This window comes from Vitis riparia, chromosome 10 (assembly GCF_004353265.1).
Source record: "Vitis riparia cultivar Riparia Gloire de Montpellier isolate 1030 chromosome 10, EGFV_Vit.rip_1.0, whole genome shotgun sequence".
In the NCBI taxonomy this organism is placed as follows: domain Eukaryota; kingdom Viridiplantae; phylum Streptophyta; class Magnoliopsida; order Vitales; family Vitaceae; genus Vitis; species Vitis riparia.
Window position 1 is genome coordinate 19,793,105 of NC_048440.1, and position 19,151 is coordinate 19,812,255.

At 40.3% G+C, this 19,151-nt stretch overlaps 3 protein-coding genes across 6 annotated transcripts; 1 reads left to right on the forward strand and 2 right to left on the reverse strand.

Moving 5' to 3' along the window:
• The first annotated feature begins 3,714 nt into the window (after window positions 1-3,714).
• Window positions 3,715-6,848, forward strand: LOC117923393 (putative disease resistance protein At1g50180). The gene has a single exon (XM_034841653.1). It carries the CDS (start codon window positions 3,721-3,723, stop codon window positions 6,427-6,429), a length of 2,709 nt encoding a protein of 902 aa, XP_034697544.1. The 5' UTR covers window positions 3,715-3,720; the 3' UTR covers window positions 6,430-6,848.
• A 1,954-nt stretch (window positions 6,849-8,802) lies between these two features.
• On the reverse strand, window positions 8,803-14,308 carry LOC117923592 (probable galacturonosyltransferase 4). 4 transcript variants are annotated; one of them, XR_004652648.1, is made up of 10 exons: window positions 13,926-14,308; window positions 13,787-13,824; window positions 13,665-13,706; window positions 13,507-13,588; window positions 13,194-13,363; window positions 12,376-12,647; window positions 11,895-12,252; window positions 11,088-11,663; window positions 10,122-10,455; window positions 8,803-9,848 (listed from the first exon to the last, which is right to left on the reverse strand). XR_004652648.1 is itself a non-coding variant. In XM_034841953.1 (10 exons), exons 1-9 carry the CDS (start codon window positions 14,026-14,028, stop codon window positions 10,180-10,182), a joined length of 1,917 nt encoding a protein of 638 aa, XP_034697844.1. In that variant the 5' UTR covers window positions 14,029-14,308; the 3' UTR covers window positions 8,803-9,848; window positions 10,146-10,179. The 4 variants fall into 4 exon arrangements, 3 of the variants coding, with proteins under 3 accessions (XP_034697844.1, XP_034697845.1, XP_034697843.1); XM_034841953.1 differs by having other exon boundaries at window positions 10,146-10,455; XM_034841954.1 differs by lacking the exon at window positions 8,803-9,848 and having other exon boundaries at window positions 9,891-10,455; window positions 13,787-13,821.
• A 1,582-nt stretch (window positions 14,309-15,890) lies between these two features.
• LOC117923939 (pentatricopeptide repeat-containing protein At3g24000, mitochondrial) lies at window positions 15,891-19,138 on the reverse strand. Its single transcript, XM_034842446.1, has one exon. It carries the CDS (start codon window positions 18,699-18,701, stop codon window positions 16,710-16,712), a length of 1,992 nt encoding a protein of 663 aa, XP_034698337.1. The 5' UTR covers window positions 18,702-19,138; the 3' UTR covers window positions 15,891-16,709.
• Between the last annotated feature and the right edge of the window lie 13 nt (window positions 19,139-19,151).

The window sequence follows — 19,151 nt, forward strand, 5'->3', positions numbered from 1 at the left end:
AAAGTTGTTTTGTTAAAGAAATTGATATATATATATATAATATGATTTGCGGTATTAAATTTAATTATATCGTGTCAATCGATAAGAAATATGAATTTTGTAAGTATACACTCATTATGAAACTAAATTATTACAAATATACTAATTATGTGATTCAAATGTATTACTATGCTAAGTTAATTTACTTATATATATATATATTAAAAATATACTGATTAATTATAAAAATGTACTAATTTAAATTCAATGTTATACTAATTTATAAATATGCTAAATTAATTTATTCTTAATGAGCTATTATTACACTTGAATATCAAAATAAATTAAATCATTAATTTAAAACTAAATTATTACAAATAAAAATATATTTTTTTAAAATATTGATAATTTTATTTATGATTTTATATTTGTCTTATATTTAATTAGTATATAAAAAATTTATAAGATAATTAAAATTAACTTATTTATAATACTTTTATTTTAATTAATTTATAAAATATTTAAAAATATACGTATAATAATCACATATATACCTATGGACCCCGCATTTCGGCTCAATGCGTTTCTCACTCGATGACGAGCTCGATTTTTATCTTGAAAAATGATTTTATTTATAAAATCAAAAATGAGTTGGAGTCGCCACTTATTTTTGTTTTATTTTTAAAGGGTAAACAAATAAGAAAGAAAAACCATAAGTGTGACTCCTTATTTTGGAAAAGGTGGTATGTGAAAAACCGGATCGGGTTCAGGGGTCAGGTTACTCATCGGGAAGGTACGGTAAAGACCGTAGCACCCCTCTAAGCCCCTAAAGTCGGGTCTCTACTAATAAAATGAAGCAATCATGGCAACGGACGAGTAAATCAATAAGTACCCAGAATAAATCATGCACACGTGAGAATCAAAATATGCTTAGACAATGATCAGAGTGAAAGTAGGTGCGTACCTGGGCAACGAGCCACCATGCGCTAGCAAGAGAGAGGTTAGTGCACAATCAAGGAATAATTTCGAGCATGTCATAGAGCATAATAAGATCAACCATGCATGGCAATTAAATTAATCAATCAATCAATTGTAAAGTCATATATGTCGGGCCCCCACCAAAGCCCGTTTATTTTTGCATGAATTAATTCCATAAACTTTATTATCGGAATTACGGGATTAAATCTATGCTTATTTCAAAACATTTTAAAAAATAGAAGAGTTGTGAAAATTGCTTGCCAGAAAGAAAGATGACAGTAAAATTTTATTGGAAATGAGACTCTTGGGTAATCTTAAAACCTCTAAGGATGAAAGATAGGATGCTTTGAAATGGTTTAAAAAAAGAAGTTATAAAACGAGGATCCGGACATGTCTGATGGGGGAAGTTGAATCGCCCCCCTCTCCCATCCGGCGTCAGGCGCCAGACGCGAGATATCCAGAGAATGCGGAACGTCGGCCGGACAGAATTCCGGATGTGAGACATCCGGAGAAAGCGGGGGATGTCAGCGGACGAATTCCGGATGAGAGATATCCGGAGAAGGTGGGATGGCGCCGGACAGATCCCGGATGTGAGACATCCGGATAAGGCGGAATGGCAGCGGACAGATTCCGGATGAGAGACATTCGGAGAAAGGTAGGAATGGCGGCGGACAGATTCCGGATGAGATACATCCGGAGAAGGTGGGATGACGCCGGACAGATCCCGGATGTGAGACATCCAGATAAGGCGGAATGACGGCGGACAGATACCGGATGAGAGACATTTGGAGAAAAGTAGGAATGACCGGATAGGATTCCGGATGTGAGACATCCGGATAAGGTGGGATGTTGGCCGGATAGGATTCCGGACGTGAGACATCCGGATAAGGTGGGATGTTGGCCGGATAGGATTCCGGACGTGAGACATCCGGAGAATGAATGAGAGGAAAATGGGTGTGGTGGAGGATGCTTGATTCCTGCAAGCTTGAGTGAGGAAATGGGTATGACGACCTAGAGAGAGAGAGGTGGATAGATGAACGATGGGTATGGTGGGTAAGGAAAAACAAAACATGGGGATGAGATGACGATGCGCCTGCATGAGAATATAGACAGGGGTCATGCAGAGTGAAGACATGTGCCCGGACATAAACACAATGGGCAGACCACCAGCAGACGTGCCTCCACGTCTAGTCGACGAATATGCCTGGTAGCATGCAACCTCGGGTGTTTGCTGACCGTGAAAACTTGGAGAAAACTGAAAAGGTCTGTTCTCATCATCACTGAAAACCCAGATTCTAGCCACAAGGTTAAGAGCCTTGAAGCTTCACGGAAAGCAGCTGAGACTTTGGAGCCTTGAGTATGCACTCAGGGAGGAAAAGAAAACAAAGGGATAACAGGATAGCCACAAGAAGAAGAACATGAAGACTTTAACCAACATATTGGACTCATTTCATCATTTCATCCATGGGTCCAACATACAGTGAGTTAAGATGGAAAAATACTCGTCAGAATAGGGCATAAAACACAACAAACTCTTCCAATATTCAATCAATAATCACCAAAACAGAACAACCTAACAAGCATAAATGAAAAAAAACACTGAGAATCAGACCTGGACAGTCTAAAAAAAAATGGTCATACCTGGAAATCTTCCTTCTCAGCTCTGTGTCCTGGGCTCCCCAGCAACTCCACGCTCCTCTGTTCTTAGCTTTTTCTTCAAGTTCCACCAATACACTTTCCCTCCAAACTCTCCGAAAAACTCCTCTCTCTTCTCTCCTCTTCTCTTTTTCCTCCTTTCTTTTTGTTCCTCCTATTGCAAGCCACTCCTCTGCTGTCACCTCCAACGATCTCTGCCGCAGCCACCTTTTCCTACACCACCCCTTCTGCAGCCACCTTTCCTTCTCTCTCATCCGCGCCTCCTGACGGCCTGCGGGACCCCCTTCCAAAAAGTCCCTCCACGTGTCAAAGTCCTATTGCAGCTTCAAAAAGCGAGGTTGATTCCTTATGGCCACTAAGGATGTGACACATGGCCCGCCGGGATAGTGATACCTGGCTAAAAATGTAATCTGCAAAAACAAAATGGAGAAAAAGCGATCGACCCATGCCTAAATGGGGGTCTACAATACCATAAAATATAAATAATTCTAAGCACACACATACCACAAAATAAGTTTAGTTTATATAATAGATGGCGGGTCAAGCCTAAGTCTACCTTTGACCCATATTAAAGTTTAAAATTTACATATATTAAGTCGGATGTCATCCATCTTTTCACTTATTAGAAAAGATTAAAAAGGTCATTATTGATCCAACATTGACCCATTAGACAAAATTAAAAAGTTTGGGCATTAGACCTCATTATTTTTTAATCAATAATTCGAGGATTTTTTGCTTGTATTGTCCATGTATTGGAAATCACTGACACATCGTTGACATATTGTCAATATTTTTCGATATCTTTGTTAATAAATATATCTTACCTATATTTCGTATCTATATTTTCTGATATATGATGTATTCCGATATGCCTTGCTTATGGGGGAGAATTCTCTTTCAAAAATAATTCATTGCTATCCCTTGAAAGTTGTATACTCAATTTCTTCCCCCAGTGGTCCCTTAGAAAGGTTAGTCAGCCACTGGGCCTAATTTATTCCAAGGAAGAATCCAGGGTGGGGTAAAGTTGGCTGGTGGAAGACAACCCATTAGAATTAATTGTGAACCCTTAAGGTAACTCCCAAGCAGAACCTCCCAAGAGAAAAGAAAATGGTCGAAGCAGTTGTTGCATTAGCTGTGGAAAAGCTTGGTGGTTTGCTCATAGAAGAATTTGGATATGCAGTGAGGAGGACTCATGTCCAAAGTGAAGTGGAGTGGATTGAAAGGGAATTGATTCGGATCAACTGCTTCCTAAAAGATGCGGACGCGAAGCAGAAGGGAGATGAGAGAGTGAAAACTTGGGTCAGGGATGTAAGAGATGTGGCTTACCAAGTTGAGGATGCTATCGACACTTTCATCATGATCAAATCGACCGATCCAAGAAAGAGAGCCGGATTCATCAAAAGGTGTGTTTGCTGCTTCTCCTTCCTGTTGAATGAATTAGCACTTCAACATAAACTTGGAAAGGATATACGAGGGATCAAGGTGAAGATCTCTGATATATCCGCCAGCAGGATTACATATGGGATTGAAAATATAGGTGGTGGTGGGGAAGGGAGCAGTTATGTGTCTGAGAAGTTGCGTGAGATGAGGCGATCCTCTCCTCGAATGGACGATCATGATGTTATTGGCTTTGATGAAGACATCAACATGCTGGTGGCACGATTGCTTGACCAAGAGACGCCCAGGCGGAGCACAATTTCTATTGTTGGCATGGGTGGTTTGGGCAAGACTACTCTAGCTAAGAAAGTTTATAATTGTAGGAGTGTCAAGAGGCGCTTTGATTTTTGCGCTTGGGTTTATGTTTCTCAAGATTACAGAGCCGGAGAACTTCTACATGAGATTGGAGAAAAGATTCTGAGGATTGAGAAAGGCAGATTGGCCATGATGAATAGACAGCACCTTGAAGAGAGGGTCTCTACGGCTTTGAGGAAGAAGAGGTATTTGATTGTCCTGGATGACATATGGGAAACTGAAGTTTGGGATGACTTGAAAACCCTCTTTCCAGATGTGATGAATGCAAGCCGGGTTCTGTTTACCACCCGGATCAGAGATGTAGCCATACATGCTGATCCCAGGAGCGCCACCCATGAATTACATTTTCTAAACCAGGCCCATAGTTGGGAGCTGTTCCTGAAAAAGGCCTTCCCCATGGAAGGTGATTCAGTCACTTGTCCTCCAGAATTGGAGAGATTGGGGACACAGATTGTTGCTAAATGTGGAGGCTTGCCACTTGCAATTGTTATCATTGGAGGGCTCCTCTCCAGAAAAGAGAAAACACCCAGTGTATGGTTAAGGGTGCTGCAGAGCATAAGATGGCAGCTGAATAATGATTCAAGGCAATTGATGGAAATATTAGCTCTCAGTTACAATGACTTGCCATACTATTTGAAGCCATGCTTCCTTTATTTTGGTCTTTTCCCTGAAGACTTGGAGATCCCTGTTGGAAAACTAGTTTTGTTGTGGATAGCTGAGGGATTTGTTCAACAAAGGGGTGAAGAATCCATGGAAGATGTTGCAGAAGATTTTCTGGAGGAGTTGGTTGATAGAAGCATGATTCAAGTGGCAGAAAAGAGGTATAATGGGAAAATCAAAACGTGTCGCATCCATGATCTCCTCCGAGACCTTGCAATGTCAGAGGCCAAAGAATGTAAGTTTCTTGAAATCCTTGACAGCACAAACATTGACACCTCTGTGACTACTAGAGCACGTCGAATCTCAGTCCACTCAAGTCTTGAAGAGTACATGAAATTGAGGCATCCCAATCCTCACTTCCGTTCCATGTTACAGTTTTCAAGATGTGAAGAATCCCTTAGGAGAGACCAATGGAAATCACTTTTTGAGAGCCTCAAATTACTTAGGGTGCTAGATTTAGAACGTGTTCAAACTCATGCATTACCAAAAGAAATAAGAGAGTTGGTGCACCTGAGATACTTGGGGTTAAGGAGGACAGGGTTGCAAAGGTTACCGTCCTCCATTCAAAACTTCTGTAATCTGCAAACTCTAGACATGCGGGCTACTAAAGTTAGCAGGCTTCCAATTCAACTCTGGAACATGCCAGGATTAAGACACCTATACTTAGAGAAGACTAGTATAGCAGGTCATCCTCCAGTTCATGTTTCTGTAATGCACCTTCAGACACTATCAACAGTATCTATTTATGGTAACCAATGGATCACTGATTTATTGGGCAAATTAACCAACCTCCGGAAATTGGGCATTCATGGATACTTTGCTTCACAAACTGAGGCATTGTCTAGATGTCTAGTTAAATTGAGCAATCTTCAAAATTTGCAGTTGAGGGGAACTGAGCTAATTCTGGAGCCAACAATTAAGTTGCTTTTGAACCAACCCAACATTCATAAGCTGCATCTTTCTGGGCCCATAGAGAAGCTTCCTGACCCACAAGAAATCCAACCAAATCTCACCAAAATAATCCTGGAGAAGTCCCTACTTGTGCAGGACATATTTGTGATATTAGGGAAATTACCCAATCTTCAGATGCTAAAATTGTTAATAAATTCCTTCTTTGGAAAGGAAATTACTTTCTCTGCCAGTGGGTTCCCTAAACTGCATGGCTTGGAACTCAGTGAGTTGGTCAACTTAGAGGAGTGGAGAGTGGATGATGGGGCAATGCCCAGCCTTCGGCATTTGATTATCGATCACTGTGACCAACTGAAGAAGATTCCAGAAGGATTTCAATATCTGACTGCTCTTCGAGAATTGTTCCTATTGAATATGCCTGACGAATTTGAAATTAGGATTAAGGGAGATGATTGGTATAAGATTCAACACATACCATCTATTGTGATGAGATAGAGCTAGTGATGGCACAATCAGAGTGATGGAATCCTGTAACTTCTTATCTGAAAGCTGTGGTAGCCATTCAGAATATTTGTGAAGTTGAAGAAATCAGAGCCTCTCAAGGGAAGTCCTCTGCTTCCAGTTGCCTTTGAATTCAAAACATTTTGGGAGTCATGTACTTGCTCCAATTTTTTATTCTTCAGCTTGACAAACACGATGAGGGGACAGAAAAAGGTCCAATGGTGGAAGGACTTCCCATAAATTATCTAGTATTACTTACATTCCATTCTTCTCATCTTGAGTGATGGATATGTCCAATTCTGTTTCTTTTTAAAATGTTAGTGACTCCTCCAAATCAACATGTTATTCAGGAGAAATGATACTAGATGACAACAAAGTTATGTGAAAATAGAATGAATTCCATCTTTCTTCAAGAGCTTGTAACCCTGCCTTTGAATTTTGGTGCTACAAAACAAACAGGACTGAGAAATGACTTTGGTTTGGAAGTTGAAACTCCCCAAAATGATAACAATATATGGTGATGGATATGTATTGAATGCTTTCAATCAAGGTGGGGGTGGTGGCAACCAAACCAGTATGTTACATCTCATGGTGTTGATGTGGTACCACAATCAACTTGCTAGTTTCTACTACTAAGTAGCACATCTGCTCTTTACTCATAGAATCGATTCTGATCAAGCGGAAAAAGCCCTTTATTATTAGTAGGCTAACACCCTGCAATCTTTCTAAAGCGCTAATGAGCAAGAAAAGGCCCCTTACTATAGAGAGGGCATTACTGCTTTAAAAAGATTGCAGTTTGCGCGTCCCCTTCTTTCTCAAAGTCAAGTTTCTCGCTTGTTAGTCAAGCTTTGAAGCCCCTACCTTTATTTATGGGATATTTGAAGAGGCACAGGTGCTTAACACCCGATACAAGAACTTGGATACAGAAATGAAGCTCAAGGACATCGCTATTGTCAAAATATTGTGTGAATGGCCGAATTCCCTTGGCCTTGAGTTTTGTATATTATATATAGACTTTACAAAGATGCTATACATGGAAAGCAAATAAAAGTAAATAAATCCCCGCATGATTCTAGCCCTATACATGTAAACTATAATCTGTCAAATAATATATGCTAACTGTACAGAATAATAAATGGAGAAATAAGGAAACAATTGTGGGCTAAAATGAGGAAAGAAGTGTGGGCTAAAATAAGGAAAGAAGTGTGGACAGCAAAGCTGTCCTTTGACAGCTATAACACACAAGGAACAAGCTCCTAAATATCTGAATGAATCCAAGATCATGGTCTCAGCCTAAGATTTGTCCATCCTTTCGGTTATTTAGTTTGACTAGTATGGTTTTGATGAGGGGGTCAAAAATCATTAACTGTTTACTAGTAGAGCTGCAATGCATCATTCTTGATCTATTTGTCAGTTACTCCTCCAGGCCACATGTAAAGGAGCAGAAAAAATTCAAGATTTTTTGAATCATTCCACATCAAGGTACTTTAGAAAACAAGAGAGTTAGTGAAGGAAGTAGCAGAGGGATAATTTGAAGAAAGTCTTAGAATAAGTCTGAGGCAAAGAAATGGAATCCATGTCAAGAAACTGACCAATCTGTATTGTTCTTCTATCATTATGCGGAAACTTCTGCTGAAAAAAGATTGATGTTCATTGGTTAATTCAAAGGAGTAAATTTGAAGGATTATTCAGTGGTTTAAAGCTGATGCTTGGATGACATCAAGCTCAAGCAAAGGATTTTGGAGAGAAATGTTGGAAAGAAATTTGGAGGACCATTTCAGAATTTAAAGCTGATGCAAGGACCACCTCTGAGCTCATCTCTGGCTGAGGAAATGTTCATTTTGTTTTTCTTCACTCGCTTTGGACCTTTCGCATATTAAACAATGCATACAATAAGCATATTCTAAAGCTAGTGAACTTGAAATTGCCTGATCAGTCATTCCTCCTAGAATTTTATTCGTAAAATGGATTATTATACGGATACAGATCAACGAGGTCAGTCACAAACTTACAATTAGAAAATGTTGGCTATTTTTCTTATCAACAAGGTCTCCATCCTCCTCAAGTACCTCCACCATCAGGTTCATCACTAACCTATTTCTCTCAAGTTTTAAAAGCTCAAAAAGGATTGTGGACTCACGACATCTGTAACTGAAGTGTCAAAGGATTTAGCTAAACAACGCATCAAGGAAGGTGCCCATAATCTTATTGCCTAGGAATTCCTATGGTCAGTCAATACAAAGCAAGGCAGGGTGACCTTAGGCCAACCGTAGCCAGTATCTGCTTGTGTTCTTTAGGGGTCTCCTTTGATGTCATTGTCCTGTTGAAAATGAAAGAAAACAAAGGGCCAATGTGCGATGAGTTCAGTGATGTTTCTCCTTCCAGGAATCATGATAATAATACTGAAAGCGGGGTCATCTTACACAGCTAAACTAGCCTGGGTAGCATAGGAATATTTAGCCGTTGTCCACTGAATATTCGTCCTTGGGAGCTGACCTTAAGCCCTGACTGGTACCCAAACAACCATAATCTGGTTGTCTAATTCTGTCACTAATGCACACATGCCTGTTGGATGCTGGGTTCCTAATCTGAAAAACCAGCTGCTTAACACAGTGATGAAAGAGATGGGTAGTTGATCAAGGGCAGGATTATCCAAGCCAATAAAAGATGTAACAGCAGCTTCGTCCAAATCAGTCATCCATTTCCTTCAGGACAATTCTATGGGTTTCCAAGAAGTGGGCAAGAGGTTGAATAATCACAATCAATTCATTCATCTTTCAACTAAACATGGTGATACGTTAAAAAAAAAAAAAAAAAACAAACAAATAGGTAAAGGAGACAACCCGTGAAGAACCAGGGATGCAAAGGTGGCGACAACTGTACCCACGCGGTCCTGTTTCCCTTGTCCACTTCTAGCGACAGAAGCACACGCCACCAGCAAATTTGGGGTAGGGACAGTGATGGATGTCCCTTTAGAGGTCTATGATGGGCCCCCACCATGTGCCTTTCTTTCAAACTGTAGCTGTGATGTGCGATGCAACAGCCTGTCATGCGCAAAAACCCAACACTTCCTGCCCAACCCCATCAACTATCCTTTTCCAACACCAATCCAACGCTTTCCTTTTAACCCATCCACAGCCACTCTTTAATATTTTCATAAATTGGGTAAGTTCTGGTAGGTAAGGTCTTTTATGTTCTTAGCTAAAGGGAAGGAACAACAAAAGAAACTTGTGAGCAAGGGTCCACCAAGTATTTTTCCCTTCTACCACCAGCTGTCGGTGGGCTAAAATATATCAAACTTCAGAGAATCAGGAAAAACATAAAAGCAAAATAAGTAGCAGCAGATTGTACAGCTATAGCCCAGGTGGATGTTCAGTTGAAGAAGGTTTGTTCAAGCATTGCAGTGAACTCATCTGTAAACCAACAAGTGAGAAGAAACTATCATTTACGTGACGTTGAGAAAAAATGAAATATGGTTTCATTGATTTATAGCAAAAAATGTGGCTTCCAATCATTTACAAACGAAACTGCACTTTCGCAGGTCTGTAAAAAGGATGCCAAGAAATAAATATATCATGAAATGTGTCATCAAAATTAGAATAAAAAACATATACAATAAGAATTAAACTCAAGCTTTTGATTTGGAAGAAAATAAAGCCTACAAAATAAAATAAACTCATGCAGACCTGTTAAAAGACATATTGACATACAAAGTGTTGGGGGATATTTAACAATTGGAAATACTCATGGGTTGATGTTGCAGTCTCGCAGATACTCGTTATCAAAATCGGCGAATTTTGCCCAGTAGTTTCGGAACTTTGGCATGCCTATCTCAAGCCATGGTTTCAAGTTCCCATTGTAGTGTATGACAGCTGCTCGTTCAATTTCTCTACGGTTTACACTAGGGTTGTAGCCAAGGCCCAGAACATGCCAAGACCGATCTATGGGGAAAGTGCGCTTCCAAAATGTTATGAGCCCAGGAGGTAAAGTTCCCAATTTCCACAATTGTCTGTCATGATTCAGTTTCTGCACAAAAAGAAGTTCATTTCAGGATTTTAAAAATATGCAAGAACAGTTCCACTTGGCGTTTCATGCACGGTCTGACATTATTCTGCACAAAGGATTATAGACATGACAGAACACTTCCATTTAAATTTTTCATGCATTCCACCACCAAGTCCTAATATCTGTATGACAATTGAATTCCCATCCCTAGCTTTGAAACCAAAAGTTGAACTCAAAGTATGATTTCAATTACACACCCAACATGTCTGCTCAAGTGCCATGTAGATCAGTTTCAATTATAATAGTCATAATCCAGTGGTTTTAGTCACTTTTAGACTGAGTATGCTTCTATGTTTCCAATGGACCAATATGCTAACGTGTTATAAGAAAAGTTATCTTATGTTTAATTAGCTCAAGACATAGCTCACAATAAACACAAAATCAGCACAACTGATCTCAAATGGTTGGGACTTTGGATGTATCGAGTGCTAGTGCTATTTCCGTACCAATGCTATGTCCTCTCAGTCTTCATGTCTATATTTCACTTTTGAGGATTTAGGGTTTTATGCAGTGCCAACCAAATACAAATAATCAGGTCAAATTAGAGTCATATCTACCCAAACATAATTTAAGACTGCATCGCTTACCAGTTTCTGCCATGTGTGGTACACCTCTGTGATATTTTGCTTCTTCCACTGGTCCAAATCAAAGATATTCATTCCATATGCCCATCCACAAGCATGGGAATCAAAATTCTTTGAAATGAGAGGATTTGAGAAGTTGAGATAACGATCAAATCGATGGAAGCTTTCTCCACAAGTCTCAACTGCACCATTAACATTCCCTTTCAGATCAATTGACCAAAGGCCGGTGAGATCCTTCTGCACAACTATATCATCATCCAAGAACAGCACTTTGTTGAGCTTTGGGAAGATCTCTGGCAGGTAAAAGCGGAGATGGTTTAGGATAGATAAGTACTTTGGGTTCCGGAACTTCAAATTTGAATCAGAATTAGAACGATGAGCCTTGAAGTAGTAATCTATCATGGATGGAGAACCCAACTGCTTGAGAACTGGACTATAACTTGAATTTAACCATGTAAATTCATCAATACTCTGAACCTGAATGGTGGCTTTGCCTGGTGGATTTGCAAGAAACCACATCCTCATTGCTGCATAATTGAGTCTATCAGAAACAATATGGAAAACATGCTTTGAAGGGTCCTGCAATGGATAGCACACACTATTAACATAAAAGGCTTTTGATGTTTACAAAAAGCAAGAAGAAAGCTTTGATTCTCAAAGTCAAAACCTTACTAATGTTCCATTTATTAAAAGAGAAAATAGAGTATTGCAATCCAAAACCAACTATAATAATTTTCTTTTACTTTCCTCACTCTTACCCTGCAACCAGAATGAGCACAAGGTAACATCTGTGTGGGTGAAAGGAATTACCTTTGCATTGGAAACAGTTGAGTTCACAACAACTGCCGCAGCTAATATGTTATCCGAGAATAGTGCATAGTGGAATAGCCTGGGGTCTTCTAATTTATCTTGATTTGGGAATTGCTGCTGAGCAGAATCCAAGTTATAGTACTCAGTTGAAAGGCGTAAAGGAAGACAGTGAAGACCCTTAGGAAGTGTTTTTGCAGTTAACTGAGTCAAATACATGGTCTGTTTCTTGTGCACTCGAAGCTGCTCTTCTGCTGAGTGAAGGATAGCTCGGAGCTTCTTTACCACAGCAGCACAGTCATCTTGGATTTGCTTGCCTTTGGCCAATGTTTGCTCCATTCCCTTCAATTTTTCATAGGCACTGAATTTGAAACAAAGAAGCATAACCACAAATTAGATACGGAATCACAAACATTACATAAGGATGTCAATAATAAAACATTTAAATAGAAGACAGGTGGAGAAAGAAAAGAAGAAAACTTACTTCTTGGGAAGCTCAGAGTCCTTGGTTGCATCCCCAAGTGCTCGTTGAACTTCCTTCATCCGCGCTCGAAGCTCCCTGATAAAGTGGGCATTGTTTCGTGTAGCTGAAAGGGAAAGGAATACCTTTGCCCTGATGAGCTGATCCTTAAGTTGCTGAACCCGAGCATCTAGTATAACTGTTTGGTTAATTGGTTTCTCGTTTCTAGTCTTCACAGGTTCTTTATGATCACCTTTGCCAGAGGTTTGAGCAGATTGTTGCCCATGTTCTGTTTCCTGGAGCAAGAAAGAGAAGATAAAAGAAAAAACGCTTGTTAAAATCAGGTTAGCTTGTCATTTGCAAAAAGCAGGTTACTTTTAACAAAGTCATCATCAATCATGGAGTAACAGTTATTGACAATTGCAAGTGACTTCAGAAATTTTAATGGCAGAAGTTGTTCAGGGTCATGAGAGAAGTAGACGTCTACATAAGGTAATTTCAAGGGATTGTTTAAATGAATTATGTCAAGCGTGCTCAGAAAGATTAATTTTTCCTGGCCAGCAACGATGTATATCTAGATAACAGAGAATTCCATATCTTATTGAAAAGAAGTCTAACTAACTGAAATTGGTATTTAAAAAGGTAGACTCTACCAGAATTGATATCATAATAAAAACCCCAAATCAACAGCACATAAAATTAAAACCTTAAAAGAGAGAAGTGAACTTGCAATTGATAAAAGGTTCAGACTTGAGTAACCCAGCCAAAAAAAAGAACAAAAAAAAAAAAAAAAAAAAAAAAAAAAGAAAGAAAGAAAGAAAAAGGGAAGAGAAATAATTTACCAAATTTTGAGAGGCATTGTGAGATGTGAGCTCAGATCCCCTCTGCAGGCTGTCATCTTTTCCATCCGTCACCTGTCGTATGGGGTTTTCTCTTTGAGATCTGTCTCCTTCTTCATATGTTGTAGACAACACTCTAGTTTTATGCTCCACCGATCCCCCCAATTGCAAATCTGGTTCGAAAAAGTATAAGATTTAAGGGACTAAAAATTACGCCTTTTATCTATTTCACCAATTTTTCTCAGAAAAAGAAGAATTTTACAAATCCACAGAACTTTAATTAATTAATAGAAAAAAAATAAAACAAAAGAATTACCCGCAGCGGATTCATCGACATCCAGCGAATCATTATCGGAATAAACGATTCCGATTGGCTCTTTAAGTGTCGTGGAGGACTCCTGCGCATCCAAACCAAGATGTTAGAACTCAGAAAATGCAGAAAAACAACAACTTCTGAAGGAGAAAAGTAATAACCTGGGGAAGCAGATTTAGTTTGGCGTCGACGCCGCCCAGAGTCTGAAAAACAAAAGTATAGGTAAAAAAACCTTAGAGCAAGGCAACAAAAGATGGAAATTTAATGGAGGAAATTGACTTACAAGAGCTGTAACATCCTCATCGAACTCGTCTGCAGCTGCTGCACAAAATCGAAAACAACCAAAAATAAATAAATAAATAAATAAAAAGAAAAAAAAAATATAAGATGAGGGGGAATGGGATTACGGGATGGAAACTCACAGAAGGAAGTCTTGAAGCTTCTCCCGAGTGTATCAGTATAAAGAACAATCGGAGAAAGAACCGTAACCAAGAGCAAGAACAACACTGTTTTCCTCTTAATCATCTCTTTTCCTCGTAGCTTTCCTCCTCTACCTCTAGAATGATTGTCCCATGCAGCAGAGTGTGTGGCGTTTGTTGAATGTACTACGTAAGATCTACAGGCCCAGGCGCCGCCGCAGTCACCGCCGGAAACCTAGTTTGTGAAGACCACAGAGGAGAAAGTGGGAAAGGAGAGGATTTTTAAGAATGTAATGAAGCAGAAGAAGAAATCTGCATTTCAATTTTATTAGAGCAAAATTCACTTCTTTTTCTGGAATCCTTTTTACCTCTCTATCCTCAGTCCCCACCAGATACAGATACAGTGAGAGAGAGAGAGAGAGAGAGACACCTATTCCCAAAGGGTGCTTTTTTGTTGTGTTTTTACTTTTTAGGATTAATTAATAATATTTTTTGATAATTAAAACGACACGTAAGGTCAAAGGCTCCACGCGTGATTGATGGCTCTCTCGCCACTTCACCCAGGTCCGATTCCACTGCTTCCTTCTCCAACCTTTTTTTTTTTTCTAAAAAAAAAAAAAAATTATTTTTAATATTTTGTATTTATTAATAAAAATAATAAAAGGCGGGGTAATTATTATTAATCTTATGTTTAGAAATAATGGTTAAAATACGAGTAAGGAAAATAATTATAATATTTTGATTTTTATTTATTTAATTGTGAAATAAAAGTAGGGTAAAGGAAATTGAGACGTTGACTTTGTAATCAAAAGGAAATCATAACGACATCTGAATTAGATATCCATCTTCACATGTTTTTAGCTTCTCTACATTTCCACTAACTCAGGATTCCCAAAATTAATATGATTTTAATTTTAGTTTTTGATAACAAAGCGTAAAATTAATTTTTGAAGACCGACACAAATTTAACCGACATTAGAGCATATGAGGTTGAGAATGGGTTGGTCGGGTCAGGCCCACGGAGGGATTTGGCCCAGAAACATCTACGTGATTGTGGGAGCATTGGGCGAAGATTCCCGCAACAGTAAAAGTGGGGCTCGGCCTCTCCCGCAACACGAAACTGTCGGCACAACGGCTAATGCACGAGCGCAATGGTTATGCTCATGGGCGGGTGTGGTCGACTGTGGGACCATGTCAATTATATTTGTGTGTTCAGCATCTTCGTTATCGCCACCAATTTTAAATTCTTTCGGTGTACTAATCTAGATAGTACAACCAAGTGGGGGCATCATATTTTTTTTAATGCCAGAAGTGTCACCTTCGTATTGTTCATGGGTCCATCCTCCCCGACTGAGACAGCAAGCAATTTGATTGGAAGGAGTGACGAGTGGGATGGGGGGAAGCCAAAGAAAGTAAATTAATACTGTCAAATCACCAAAGCAAGAAATGCGTAGGATTGTAAGAATGGTAGAAAAGTAGTGTAAATAATGAGCCACATACCCCAAATATCTGTGACAGTAGAGCGCAATGAACGTATTAAATAAGTTACCAAATTAAAGAAGACCCACTCGACAAGCATTCAAAAGGAAGTAGAATCCATCTCTTGTGAAGTATACATATTAGGCAAGACGGTTTGTTTTCATTGGTTTAACAGCCATCTTACTAGGCTGTACTTGAATTAAGATCACTGTGACTCTCTACCCTTGTTTATGAGGAATGGGTATTTTAATTATTATCTTTTATCCGTCCTCGTATAGAACCAGTTTGCCCATGCCTCATTTTATAGAGGAGTATAGGTAAGTTAAGATGCATTCAACATGTGAAGACCAGAGACACCCAATGTTCAAAATAGAATATTCTATCTTTTTCTTCCTCTTTCCTTTATTTTGTTTTTTTGATCTTTTCTTTATGTAATAAGACTGCTAACTTGACTCCGGATCTCCCAGACATTTCCCTTTAGGAGACAAGTTGAGTTGTGGACGGAGATACTATTTGAACCAACAAAAGTTACAGGGCAGGAGTTTTTGATGTATTTGATGTGCCCGTTTATGATGTTTGCAAATTAGACTCGACCACATGCCTGATGCAAATGTTTAAAGAGTTGGGGGAAGAAACTGAGATGTGGTTTCTGGATTCCTTTTCTCTTGTCGGGTTTGGCTGCTAAAAGCCAAGGTGCAGGCTCCGCTTGCTTTAAAGCCACGCAACTGAGACAATGCTCTTGTAAGACATGATTGAGCTTTGCTCACAAGCCAAGTGATTTGAAGCCAAGCTATCCCAACCACTCCCACGCTCGCAGCACAATGCCAGTTCATAGCCAATGCTGAACTTGCAATCCGAGGGCATGAAGAACAACCACTAAACTCATAAATCTATTGGATGTGGCTCTTATTTAAGGCATGATTCATGTCCGTATTAGGGATCTCATCAATGCTCCAAAGGGAGCAAGGATCATCTGGGCATCATGAAAACTACCCATGTGATCCCAGACAAGGGAGATCGCTGTCCACAATATTCCTGAAACTATTTGGCTGGAGCATCCAGTTGATATAAGCTCCTTGGTCCTTGATTTTTCCCCTGTCATCTTGGATTCCTCAATTCAGGTACTGAAGAATCTCCCAGCCAACATCTCATTTGGGAGATAGCTTTGGACAAAATGGTTTACCACATGGTTCGGTCACTGCCAAGCCAACTTAAAACTCAGAAGATGGGATGTAGACCAACATCATTATTAGGAATCACTCTCCCTTTTGGCATTTTGTCAATGTAATTAGCTGCTGATTACTGGGACTACCAATAGTCCCCACACGAACAAGAGCCATCACGGAAACGATGGAACCGGTTGGTGTCTCTCACAATGATTTCTCTGTCCACTACCTTTGATACAAACTTGATTGCTGCATGACAATCACCACATACTCTGATATTCTTCTTGATCCGAATAGGAGATCCGGTGGGCGTGTTGAGAAGTGCAAATGCTAGAGCAAGCTTCTCACTATGATACTGCAATTTTTCTTCCCTCTCCTGCTGGTCGACAAACAGAAGCACATGGCTGGTGTCTGGGACATACCCAATCTCCTTGATCTTCCCACTGATCTCCTCCCACTTCCCACGGATTTCCTTTATCTGTGGGTGGGTCTCGTCATTTGCTACGAAGAGATGGACTGCATTCTCAATCTCCACCCAACTACAGGCAGGTTGCTTCTTCACCCCGCTCTCTTTCATCATCTTTCGCACTTTTGCAACATCCCTCCATCTACCAGCAGAGGCATAGATATTTGAGAGCAACATACGCGGGCCTGAATCATGAGGGTCGAGCTCAAAAGCACGCTCAGCAGCGTAAACACCCAATTCCATATTCTTATGCATCCTACAGGCTCCAAGCAAAGCTCCCCAGACAGCTGCAGTAGGTTCAATTGGCATTTCTCTTATGAACCTCTCTGCCCGATCAAGAAGACCTACTCGACCAAGTAGATCAACAAAAGTGACATAGTGTGGCACATCTGGCTCAACCTTGTACTTCTTCATTAGTTCGAAATAGTATAGTCCTTCATCCAAAAGCCCAGAATGGCTACAAGCAGTAAGAACACATAGGAAAGATATTTCATTAGGTTCAATTCCAATCCTAAGCATTTGTTCAAAACGGTCTAAGGTTTCCTTCCCAAGCCCATGCTGGGCACACCCAGTAAGCATTGTATTCCAAGAAACTACATCTGGTTTCACCAACCTATCAAAGACTCGTTTAGCATCATCAATGCTACCCGCTTTTGCATACATGTCAAGAAGTGTGTTGCCAGTAAAAGCAATAAGCTTTAAACCAGATTTTATCATATGGGCATGAACCCATTTGCCTTGCTCCAGGGCTCCGATGCTGGCACAAGCACTGAAGACACTGGAGTAGGTGAAATGCGTGGGTTGAAAGTTTTTCCTTTGCATCTTCCAGAGAAGGTGAAGAGCATGTTCTCCTTCACCTTTCCTAGCATGCCCAGAAATCAAAGCATTCCAGGAGACCTCGCTCTTGGTTGGCATCCCATCAAAGGCCAACTGGGCTGCATCCATATGGCCACATCTAGCGTACATGTCCACAAGAGCACTTCCAACATAAACACTTGATTGGTAACCATACTTGAGGCAAAATGCATGAAGTTGCGTACCTGGGTCAAGGTCATGTTCCGACCCAGAAGCCTTGAGAAGACTGGAAAGAGTGAAGTGATTGGGTTGAAATCCGAGGCGAAGCATTTGAGGGAACAAGAGGAGTGCATCGCGGGGTCGATTATTCTGAGAAAAGCCAGCAATCAGGGCGGTCCAAGTGACCATGTCTTTGGTAGGCATTTCATCGAACATCCTGCGAGCATCATCTAAACAGCCACACTTGGCGTACATGTTGACGATGATGTTTTGAAGAACAAGGTGATTATCCAAGAAATGGGAATCGACCAGATGGGCGTGAACGATTCTGCCTTGCTCAATTTTGCCCAAGCGGGTGCACTCCTTGAGCAACTTACTGTACAGATTATAGTCAGGTACCAGAGAACCGCGTTTGATTAGGTCAAGAGCATAAAGCCCAGTTCCCCCATCAGATTGGCTCTTTCGGAGGAGATCCTTATCTTGGAAGACGCAGAAAGAGGCAGCGTCCCCATCTTCGACCTCAGAATCGTTAGAGTCGGAGAAGGGAGCGGCTGGAGCGTGAATTGTGGCGAACCCAGACGGAGGAGATCGAACAAGTATTTTACGAATAACAGCGGCATTGAACAAGGTTGAATTACGAAGACGCATGTTCATGCGCCGAAAAAATTATGCCACAAATCTCTTAAATACACCTCAACGCGTCTCTGAATAACTGAATCGGCGCCACTGTCAAATTTCCTAACCTAGACATACTAATCAGTTTCCTTCTTAATTTTGAGATTTGGACAATACCCAACCCTACAGAGTCCATAGCTGCAGGAGGGTTGTGATTATTAAGATCGCCACAGGCTTCCACCCAATTCTGCAGAGCATGGAGCGGCTTGTCTCTGATTTTAGAATATTCTTATTCCAAGTGTCCAAGCGCCCACCATCCTTCTTGCCTGGTGCCTCCACAAAAAGGAGACCCATTCAGTCACAGGCAAAGCGCAGGGTGGAAGCGCCCTGGCGCTGAAGTTCCATTGATTATACTGAAAATCTTACAACACTACTTCCCAACACTGTACGCTGTGGCATTGGCCATTATTCATTTGGTGCTCCAAAAAG